Here is an 11,190-nt window from a genome sequence, read left to right as displayed (position 1 = left end):
TATACTGTACAACGTTTAAGAATGGACTTTCAGCACTTTGTGTGAATTTTCGCCCATGCCTAGAACTTGCCATGTCAACTCTATTCTGCTTCCAGGAAGAACACAGGGTGGGTGATCCTGCACTTTCACTGCTGCCCTAAGACATGTGAACATCTACTGTAACCCAGGGACCTAAACACAGGATAAAGAGCTTCACAGACAGTCTATCAGTACTCATTCTCATCCTACCAGTGGATGTGCACCACTGGTAGGATGATGTACTAAATGTGTCCCCTGTTCTCTAAAGTATTTACTAAAGCAAAGTACTTCACCAGACATGCCTCCCTCTGACCCCAGATGTGGTGAGGAGATTATTTTGGGACTTTCAAAACAATGTTTAGTTGTTAGTAAAGGTTTAATGTAACACTTGTGGTTTGATATATATTGTAGATCCGCATACACAAAAGGAATACGTACGGGCCAGCTGCAAATACTTTAATACAATACAAACACACACGCATATATTTTTTCAGAAATTATAATAGATATTGTATTAAATTTCAAAATAACATTTGACATCCTCTGATAAAACAAAAAAGAAGTAATTGTTTAGATGGCAATTTATTAAATTTTTGGCACATACAGTCCAATACAAGATACTTTTAAGTATAACTGCCAGTATTTTGTCAGTTAACCTTCTGGGCTGATCACACACACTCCCTCCAGCAGATGGAGACACACATTGTATTTTTCTGTCAGATGCACAGAACAACACAGGGTCAGACTGGGCACTGAAATTCTTAGGACAAGACATCTATGATAAGCAACAGTATAGTAAACCTCCTAATATTCAATAATATACCATATTCTAGGGGTTTTCAAAATGGGTTCCGTGGCACCCTGGGGTGCTGTGACGCATGCTCAGGGGTGCCGGTATTTTGTCAGTTAACTTTCTGGGCTGATCACACACACTCCCTCCAGCAGATGGAGACACACATTGGCTCATGGTGGTGAGAGGCGTCAACATGGAGCTAGCTTTCTCGCTATCTCTCATACAGCAAAGGTATCTGGCCGCGTGTCCAGTGCTACTGTGGACTTACGGCCAGTGCCAGTTCTTACGCCCTAACACCGCGTGTCTCTCCTACACAGTCACTTTCTTTAGAACACTTATCCCACTGTCCCCCACCAGCACCACCCGCCCATCCTCCCTCTCCGCCCTTCTTAACTCTCTCTGTCTTCTCGTCAGATAGCGAAGCGCCACCACACTACCGACCACCCCACAACTGATGGCCAGAATGACCAATCCCATTTCCAGGAGGTTCGAGTTCCGACCCACAGACATCATTGATTGGTGCCAAAGTCCAACTGCCATTGCACTTACGCCAATGAAAGTTCCCCAAATGCCAAAGGCCAGCATACAGGAGCCACAGGAGAGCTCAGCGCCACCGGTTACCATGGTGAGGCCCGTCACGGAGACAATCCCTCCTGGTAGGGTGACTGTCTCTGACTTGGGGTCGTAGGTCACAGCTGTGGTTGCGCCAGGGAGAGCAGAGGGATCGAGGGACTCCATGGCGGTTGTCGCCTACTTCCCGATGTGATACGTCCCAGAAACACACAGTACAGATCTCTCCTCCTCCTTTCTCTCTCCCAGCTTCTAGTCCTGTACAACACAACCATCAGGAATATGTGTTGCTGTTAGTATGCTCCTCAAACGCAATGAGTATGACTTGGAGTGACCCTGATCAGTACAGTTATTTTGTCCCTAATCAGATAACAGAATGTCCCTGAAGCCAAAACTGTCACAGTATGACATTTGAAAACCGTTTAAAACATGAGTTGAAATAGTTTTGTTGTTACAAGTAGAATGTAGATAAATGTGACTCACCTCAAAGGCCTCATCAACCTGCACCCAAAAGTACAGGCTCACCAAATGGGAGTCGGATTGAAATACTTTACATTCCTGAACATGTGATTCTTCCATACACAAGTTTAGTTTCTGTCCCAGTGAATGCCAAAGGTCGACTCTCTCCCTGCTGGGTCACTCAAGATGTGGGAAGAGAGCCCTCATTGCCAGCCTCTTTTATCAGCTCTGCCGCAGCCTCGGGCCTTCAAAAATGGCAGACATGGTTGTTATGATTGTTGTTATCATTTGTTTGTTTCTGGTGGTCTTTGTATTCAGTAGGAAAGTCTTGTCTGTCATTAAGCACCATTATGACCCATTAACTGCTATTTATCCAGGACCCCCTCCCTTCCTCTTCTCCCTCTCTCCCTCCCTCAAGGTTTAAACTGGGTCCCCCCCCAAGGCATTGTTTAAAGTCCAGAGATGTTGTTTTTTCTACGGTATCTCTCAACAGTTCTCAAAATGTGAGTGTTGACTGTACTGTCTCGTACGGCGCCAAACAAATGGAGTTTCGATATATTTTAAGCAAAGCTTAATGAATCTAATTCAGTCCTAAAGGATTATTTAATAGAATAGACTACTAGTGTGCTGGAAACCCCTTTTTACAAACAAGACCGTGTAGGCTTAACTGCTAACACGGAGCTGGCAGTAGTTATGGCACTAATGGAGAGGTCGTGTCTGTGCTCTGGCCCAGACGAGGCCAGGTTTAGGTGACTGCCGCCTGTGATGACGTGACCCTCAGCCATGTATAATGACGCTCCGGGTTGTGTAACTGGGTGTTTCCTTCCCTATTTGATGCAGCTAATGCGACTGTTTACTGTCTAACTACATGTGAGTCACAGTCCTGTTGATGTTTTCGTACGCCACGTTAGGTGGACCTCTTTGACGTTTTATCTTACTTTCTCAAGAAATGTAAACGAATCTAAAATAAATATGTAGACAAAAAGAGATACATCTACTGACTGGTTTATTTTGCTGCGTGAGATTTCCTTCATCCAAAACCATTCAGCCAAATAGGCACAGATAGACATAAATTGTGGTTAATATCCGGCTCTTATCCCGAGATATGTTGCTAGAGGCTACTTTATGTCACTGTGGAAGACTCTAGGTTAAAGGTCGGGGATTGTTTTTGTGTGAGGGGAGGGGGGAAGTTAGGGGTAAGGCTCTTTGGCGGGGGAGGTAAGGGTTGGTGCTGATGGTAATTGGCTCAGAGGGGAGAGGGCGGGGTGGAGGATAATCCATAAGATGAACTCTGTATATTTATAGAGAAGAGGAAATCCAGATTTGAGGAGAGTGAGCGAGAATCATACAGTTATACATCATACATATAGAATGTGGAACATACAGTTATACATCATACATATAGAATGTGGAACATACAGTTATACATCAAACATATAGAATATGGAACATACAGTTATACATCATACATGTAGAATGTGGAACATACAGTTATACATCATACATGTAGAATGTCGAACAAGGGGGAAACATGGATGTGTGATGTTATGAGTAAGGACAGATATTGGCAAGTCACATAAAAAAAATATGATCTACGGCAACTCTTCGCCGTATTCCTCACTCCGATAAGCTCTGACTGTCAACCGAGATTCAACTTCCAAGGTGTTTAAGAAACAATCAAGCCAGTGGGAAACACATGGAGCCTCCTGTTGTTCGGGATGCTATGGTGGGTTCCCGGCCTGGCTCTGATACACTGCAGTGTCTTGATACGTGAGAGACAAGAAGCATCCCCTAACTGAGCTTGGCCCAGGGGATTACTGGGTTAGACTTAGGGGGGCTTACGGCATAAGAGTCCTTCAGCCAACAAGGTCAGAGACAACATACGCACTGAAAAGAAACTCTTAAATATCAATCCGTCTTATTGAGATGTATTTTTTACCTTGCTTAAGGTCTTAGCCCCGTATTTTCTCACAGAATGTGAACATGAACCAACATCTACAGCAGTTACATTCTTGTGAGATCTTCACATCTGATTTTAGTGGTCAACATGCTGTGTTTTCTTGCAGCCAAATACTTAAAGAATCAGCTATGAATGTTCTCTGTTTTCACAACAGATGTTTCAAGTTGAACTAAATAATAGCTATATAACTTTATAAAGGGGACACATGTCAAACAATATACTGCATGTGTAAGAACCTGGTGCCTTAGTAACATGTCTGTAAGAGATATACTGTACAAGACAACATTATTTTTCCTGTGGGGTGTTTTTACCAAAGACAGAACAATGTTTAGGAAAGGGAGAAAGAAAGAGGGAAACCAGACTAAACAACATGAGGAGGAGGGCGAGGAGTTGGAGAGAGGGCCTCTGTTTCCTTGAGGGTAAGCACAGATCTTCATCTTGTTCTGGGTTTAATGACCAGAAGGACCTCGTGAAGATTCCGACTGCAACATTAGGGTATGAGTATAGAGGGGTGTGGATTTGAGTGGAAGGTCTGCTAGTGGATCTGTATGCATGTGGGTGACACTGTGTGCATGTTCGTCTCTCTCTCTCCCTCTCTCTCTCTCTCTCTCTCTCTCTCCCTCTCTCTCTCTCTCTCTCTCTCTCTCTCTCTCTCTCTCTCTCTCTCTCTCTCTCTCTCTCTCTCTCTCTCTCTCTCTCTCTCTCTCTCTCTCTCTCTCTCTCTCTCTCTCTCTCTCTCTCTCTCTCTCTCTCTCTCTCTCTCTCTCTCTCTCTCTCTCTCTCTCTCTCTCTGGAAATAAAGAAGTGTGTGAAAACTCATGAGTCCTAAGGAGGTGGAGACAGGAAATGGAGTAAGAGAATGGGGACAAAGCAAAATAAAAAGAAGGCTAACTTCCTTAGCAACGCCTTAGCAACACCTGCGCAGATGGCGGTTTTAGCATTAGGAGCCTCTGGTCAACTAAATCTTTAAATTCAATTAGTGGAATAGAAGATCGACCCTTTCTGAACCTAAATCAATTACCACTCACTCAGTCTTGGGTTTTGAGAATGTTAATTAACTGATTGGAATGCTAATCATTTAATGCGAATGTATCCATTAAACATTTATTTTTTATTTTCAAGCAACCATCCTATGTCATTACATTACATTTACATTTATGCATTTAGCAGACGCTTTTATCCATCCTATGTCATCCATAAATGTTCATATCTAAACAAATCCATATGTTGTTGTATCTAAGCATATCCAAGCAGGTAGTGCTGGAGGATAGTGTGAATTGGGGAACCTGGTGGCCTTAGATGACAGTCGCAGAGAGAGACCAGAGGAGGACAGAGAAGATGCCACTCCCCAGGGGTCACCTAGGTCACAGGCTCAGCCACCTTAAGTCCTGCATGATCTGACTTAACACAGCCGTCAAAGGTGGATGCCTCGTTTCACCTCCTTCCTACCGGCACATCTCTCTCTCTCTCTCTCTCCCTCCCTCTATGCCTTCGTCATCAGTCAGAAAGTCAATAGGCTCTCCCTGACTGACATACCTTCATCTGTTCTCTACGGCTTGCACAGGTAGGTCTATTCTCTCTTGTTCCTTCCTTCTCCCTCTGTGAGTTTCAGGTGTGCCTTTTGTGTTGCGCGTGTATCAGTGAACGTCATTCGTTTGAATTATTTTCAAGGAAACTTGTCTGGAGAGAGCTTGAAGGACACGTTGACAGCCAGGAGTCCCAGCACCTCAGAGGACAGAGATCAGCGAGGAAACAGGAGGGATAGACCAGGCCAGAGACCACCTCAGGATACGTTGCAAAACAGAGAGCCGATCTCTGAACCTAGAGCCCAGTACGATAGTTCACTGTCATGGGAAACGCCAAGAGCAGCGCGATGTCCAAGGAGATCCTGGAAGACTTGAAGATGAACACCAAGTTCTCAGAGACCGAGCTGTGTCAGTGGTACGAGAACTTCCAGAAGCAGTGTCCGACCGGACGCATCTCGCCCGATGACTTTGAGAAGATCTACGATCGTTTCTTCCCAGACAGCGATGCTAAAACTTACGCCCAGCACGTTTTCCGCTCCTTCGATACCAACGACGATGGGACACTCGACTTCAAGGAGTACATCATTGCACTGCACATGACGTCCACGGGCAAGACGACCAGGAAACTGGAATGGGCCTTCTCCCTTTTTGACGTCGACAAGAACGGATATATCACAAAGTCTGAGGTGGCCGAGATTTGCCAGGTAAGAGAAAGAGAGAAAGAGAGAATGATGATTCTGCTGCTGATGATGATGAAGGCTAAGATATTAGAGATGTTGATAATGAAGGTTTTCCTACTGTGCAGAAAAATGATTATCATGATTTATTTTTTACTAAGTAGATAATAAGTAGTAAAATAAATACAAAGACAGCAGGGATTGTGCTGGAGAGGTAACAAACTCCCATGGGTTTGTAACAAATCTCTCCTCTAGGATTTATGATGTACCCTACCACTATGAAAGTTTCTTTGATGATGAAGACGTTCTGTCATAGTTTGCCCTCAACTCAACAATCCCATAGAGAGATGCTATGTTGATGTGACCTACACTTGCTCACGTGTCCCTTGGGATGGGATTGACAGTTGGTCGGATTAGAGGCATCAGAAATGGGCCAGTGTGTATTTCTGATGTATGGATAAGTTCTGTATGGATAAGGGGGCCGTCTATACCATAGTACTGTATGTAGGTCCCAGTGTTAATCATCTATTAGCTGGGAAAGAACTGCTGCCCATTTAAACCACCCAATCCTGATAATCCTCAGATTAATGGTTTAGCTGCTAGACGGTTAGCTTCGTTACTTACGTGTCCCTCTGCTTCTTTCTGTCTCTTGACAGGGGCTCACATCCCATAATAACTAATAAACCAACTCCTAGCTAACAATAGATCGATTTAGAAAGATGTGATTTCCCAAGGTGATCAAATACAGTTACTCAGATTAAATGGGGCAGCTGATGCTCAGAAAGTGGTGTCACATTGATGCTCATTTAGCGAGAAACCCTTTATACAGAGGCAACCCTCTGCATCGGTGCCACAGAACAGCCCAAAGATAGTTTCTACCTGAGGACCAGACTGACAGTATTGGCATGTCTCCCGAGATTGAGAGACATAATAAGCAGACCTGGGGACATGTGCTGTGTATCAAGGGACAATTGGAGCCCAGTGCACAGCAGAGAGAATCCTAATTAGAGTAATCTGAGAAATCTTATCTGGCCTGGATGCTTAAAATGGCAGAGGGGGGGAGAGAGGGGGGGAGAGAGGGGGGGAGAGGGGGTGGGAGAGAGGGGGGGGAGAGGGGGGGGGAGAGAGGGGGGGGAGAGAGGGGGAATCGGGGAGAGCTTATCGGAGAGCAGGTAAACACCAGACGTCATGTTCCATTCTGGTGCCTTGAGACCAGACGTGTTCTGCTGGTGTGGGGCGGTGTACCAACACAGCCTTACCTTGTGAGTTTCCCCCCATGTTGTCTTGGTTACTGAGGGAGGATTGTTTGTCCCAGCCGCAGTGGCACTGGCCATTCCTCCCTGTACCAGAAATAAAACGTATAGTAGTATAGTATAAATCTGGGGAGGGATAGAAGGGAGGAGGACATGTTGGTGTTTGGACAGAGGGCTCTTGGCTCTATTCCACGATAATCTAGAAGTGTGGAGGATGAGAGCTTCTCTGTGTGCGGGGGACATGCTTTACATTTAGTCATTTAGCAGACGCTCTTATCCAGAGCGACTTACAGTAAGTACAGGGACATTCCCCCCCGAGGCAAGTAGGGTGAAGTGCCTTGCCCAAGGACACAACGACAATTAGCCTGGCGGGGAATTGAACCGGCAACCTTCTGATTACTAGCCCGATTCCCTAACCGCTCAGTCACCTGACTCCCGCTTTAAGGCAGAGCCGTGAAACGCACAGTCACTCACAATCTGTTGGTCTCTAGGGTCCCCACAGAGTTTTCCTGTTTTGCGTAATCTGAAAAAGTACACTATGGGCAGATGATCTGAAATTGTTATGTATTAAATTAATCTCAGTGTCAGTCTTTTTTGAAGGCTCAGAAATTGGTGTAGATGACAGGTGACATTACATGAGTTAGGAATTAAGCATAATTTATCAGCTGTGTACAATAAATGAATGTATGTTGCATTTACTCCTATTAAAAAAATAGAATCTGATCCTAACCCTGTCTTTTATCTCCGTCTCTCTCTCTCCCCCCCTCTCTCTCTCTCTCCCCCTCTCTCTCTCTCTCTCTCCCCCTCTCCCCCTCTCTCTCTCTCCCCCTCTCCCTCCCCCAGGCCATCTTTAAGCTGATCCCTAAGGAGGATGTGGCCAAGCTGCCGGAGGATGAGAACACACCAGAGAAGAGAGCTGAAAAATTGTGGTCTTACTTTGAGAAAGAAGAGAATGGTACAAACCAACACATAAGTACACACACACGCAAAAAAGTTTTCTTCATTAGGTTATAACATCGTCAAACACAACCATTATATAGGAGTCAAACGGATGATGTCATTACTGTGTTTGTTTGACATCTGTCTCGAGAGTTACTTAACCGTGGATTGTATTTGGACATGCTATACTGACCCAACTGGTCCTACTGTGTGTATTAAGGGCATGAACACATAAACCAACACAGAAATGTGTTTTGTAACCCAAAAAATAACACTTAAAGTACTGTGTTGGATGAACATGCAGGGGGCAATATCCACAGACACAATGAGGGCCACACAAACCACACAAACTACACAAACTACACAAACCACACAAACTACACAAACCACACAAACTACACCAACCACACAAACTACACAAACTACACAAACCACACACGACTTCAATGTCCTGCCCACCAAAGTAAATTCCTTATTGTGTAAACTACTTGGCGATTCAAATTTGATTCTGATTCTGATGTCACCAAGACAACACGTCACCATAACAACCCTGTCTTGTCTGCCTTTCAGAACGCCTGGCGGAAGGAGAGTTCATCCAGGGCGTGATCGAGAACGAGAACGCCATGCGTCTCATCCACTACGAACCAGCCCCTTAAATACTCGCTGCTTAGATCTCCCTCCTGCTTCTACACCTTTCCTCCCCGTACTCTCTGTCTTTGTAATGGCGCCCCCTTCCTGTCCTTGTGAGTATGGCAGTGTCTTGATCTTCACTCAGGAAAGTGTCTCTTCCTTATCAGTCTGCTTGTACGTTCATAATGTACACTGAGACATTTTTATGACCCAATTTGAAATCTTAAAGGGTGGATGGTGGCAGTTAGCATGTCATAATGATATTGTGGAATATTACCAAATTTAAAAGCATAATTCTAGAGTACAATATTTACAAGTGCAGAATTGATGTTCTGACAGGACAGCTAACTGATTTGTGACAATAGAGATTGATTGAGATATCGTTTTTGTAGTGACAGTCACAGGTGTTTGTTCTTGGGGCTTAAGCATGAATGATTTCCATCGTTGTAACAGGCTGTAAATATTATTGTTTATGCAGTGAAAAGCCCAGTAAATGGTGTGATAGAGCTTTGATTAGAGTACAGTGGTTGGTAAAAGAGAACTGGATGGATGCAATCCTTTCTCTCTCTGGAAGTTGTGTTTTTTGATTTGTATCCTTGTCTTGACTATTTTTGACCAAAGCTATACACAATATCTTGTGGATTAAAGATTTTCTCATAAATTTGGTCCATTGTGTCTTTCTTCATGTGTAAGCTAGATGTCCACATTATTTTCTGACCCAGAAAGGCATCTGCGTTTAATAATTTGGTAGTAAAAACAAATCCGTCTGACACACTCTTACAAACATGCATTTAAATCTGTCATTTACTGACAAAGGATGAGGGTCTTACGTTTTTATTATTCACTCATGGTAAGAAAATCCAGGATTAAATGGACCACATGACACAGGAGAGTTGAAACCTATTGCTTGTACAGTCTACTGTATGTCAGCAGATGGTTTCGTCCTATGTGGAGGGCGTATGTGAGTGTGCGCTGCATTTCTTTCCAGACTGTTCCGTGACCCTCCCCCCTTCCTTCATCCTCCATCTCCTCTTCACACTCCTTCTCTCCATCCAAATCAGGATTACCGTCGTAATCTTCAATTCGACATCGAAAAGCAGACTTCTCAAAATCGCTGCGCTCGTCCTCGTCTCTCTATGTCTACACACCGGTATGCATCTCTCTCTCGATTCCCAGAAACGTTTCTCGACGTCTGTGTCGTCTGAGCGTGCAGACTGATTGTTTTGGTTTAGATTCCGTCTCTTGATCAAAAGCAAATGATATCGCTTTGCTAGGTGCTTGTCTTTGTTTCCCCCCTCTCTCCCCCCTCTCTCCCCCCCTCTCTCCCCCCCTCTCTCCCCCCCTCTCTCCCCCCCCTCTCTCCCCCCCTCTCTCCCCCCCTCTCTCCCCCCCTCTGCCATTTTAAGCATCCAGGCCAGATAAGATTTCTCAGATTACTCTAATTAGGATTCTCTCTGCTGTGCACTGGGCTCCAATTGTCCCTTGATACACAGCACATGTCCCCAGGTCTGCTTTTCTACACAAAAACAGAACACAAAGCCACGGATGTAGAAACGCATCGAGTCTCTCCTCTCCTCTCATCGGACAGTGAGATCATCTGGGGGAAGGTGAAGCCACACCTACGGTCTGTCGGCCACACCTACGGTCTGTCGGCCACACCTACGGTCTGTCGGCCACACCTACGGTCTGTCGGCCACACCTACGGTCTTTCGGCCACACCTACGGTCTGTCGGCCACACCTACGGTCTGTCGGCCACACCTACGGTCTGTCGGCCACACCTACGGTCTGTCGGCCCCCCCTTCGGTCTGTCGGCCACACCTACGGTCTGTCGGCCACACCTACGGTCTGTCGGCCACACCTACGGTCTGTCGGTTTTTCGTTTGAGGTCAAACTGGGGAATTGGAGGTGGAGTAAAAGTTATCTGTTAACCGTAACACATTGATAGACATCAGTATATAGATATTAACTTCATTCTCTTACCATTTCGCACTGATGAAAAGTGTACTGTATGAGATAAACCTGAAGTACAACCTGTCAATGTTTGTTCGGTGTTTAGACCCTCTAGCCTGCACGGTTCTGTTTATTAGAGACAGAAGGAGGACAGATGAATAACATTTCATCGTGTTACATTGTGCACATTAGTCCTTTTCTCGTGTACTTCAACACAAGTCACATGTCCAACTTTTCCTCTCTGCTTCAGTCTCTCAGCAAGAGAGCAGTGTGTGTCCTTGTTCATCAACCCCTCCTCATCCTCTAACAGGGCGAGTCAGCTCTTTCCATGGCCACCTCCATCTCATCCATCTCTCTCTCACAGTCTTCACACCCCTCCGGTCCACACCCCCCTACCAACACCAGAGTTGGTAC

At 45.1% G+C, this 11,190-nt stretch overlaps 2 protein-coding genes across 3 annotated transcripts; one reads left to right on the top strand and one right to left on the bottom strand.

Moving 5' to 3' along the window:
• Positions 1–459: 459 nt before the first annotated feature.
• On the bottom strand, positions 460–2,043 carry LOC134023640 (transmembrane protein 100-like). Of its 2 annotated transcripts, XR_009930788.1 has the most exons (3): positions 1,865–2,043; positions 930–1,639; positions 460–674 (listed from the first exon to the last, which is right to left on the bottom strand). XR_009930788.1 is itself a non-coding variant. In XM_062465920.1 (2 exons), the coding sequence occupies exon 2, from the start codon at positions 1,547–1,549 to the stop codon at positions 1,121–1,123; it is 429 nt and encodes a 142-aa protein (XP_062321904.1). In that variant the 5' UTR covers positions 1,550–1,639; positions 1,865–2,043; the 3' UTR covers positions 460–1,120. The 2 variants fall into 2 exon arrangements, 1 of the variants encoding a protein (XP_062321904.1); XM_062465920.1 differs by having other exon boundaries at positions 460–1,639.
• A 3,167-nt stretch (positions 2,044–5,210) lies between these two features.
• Positions 5,211–9,490, top strand: rcvrn2 (recoverin 2). The gene is made up of 4 exons (XM_062465916.1): positions 5,211–5,364; positions 5,472–6,030; positions 8,100–8,211; positions 8,766–9,490. Exons 2-4 carry the CDS (start codon positions 5,650–5,652, stop codon positions 8,849–8,851), a joined length of 579 nt encoding a protein of 192 aa, XP_062321900.1. The 5' UTR covers positions 5,211–5,364; positions 5,472–5,649; the 3' UTR covers positions 8,852–9,490.
• The last annotated feature ends 1,700 nt before the right edge of the window (positions 9,491–11,190 follow it).

The sequence above is a fragment of the Osmerus eperlanus genome, chromosome 7 (genome assembly GCF_963692335.1).
Source record: "Osmerus eperlanus chromosome 7, fOsmEpe2.1, whole genome shotgun sequence".
In the NCBI taxonomy this organism is placed as follows: domain Eukaryota; kingdom Metazoa; phylum Chordata; class Actinopteri; order Osmeriformes; family Osmeridae; genus Osmerus; species Osmerus eperlanus.
The sequence above is the reverse complement of the archived record's forward strand: the minus strand, read 5'-3'. Positions and strand labels throughout refer to the sequence as shown.

Bases quoted from the DNA above. Each gene is read 5' to 3' on its own strand.
- LOC134023640 (XM_062465920.1), bottom strand. From the start codon at position 1,549: ATGGAGTCCCTCGATCCCTCTGCTCTCCCTGGCGCAACCACAGCTGTG.
- rcvrn2 (XM_062465916.1), top strand. From the start codon at position 5,650: ATGGGAAACGCCAAGAGCAGCGCGATGTCCAAGGAGATCCTGGAAGAC. The intron at 6,031-8,099 runs GTAAGAGAAAGA...TCCCTCCCCCAG, and splicing joins AGGTGGCCGAGATTTGCCAG to GCCATCTTTAAGCTGATCCC. The intron at 8,212-8,765 runs GTACAAACCAAC...TCTGCCTTTCAG, and splicing joins CTTTGAGAAAGAAGAGAATG to AACGCCTGGCGGAAGGAGAG.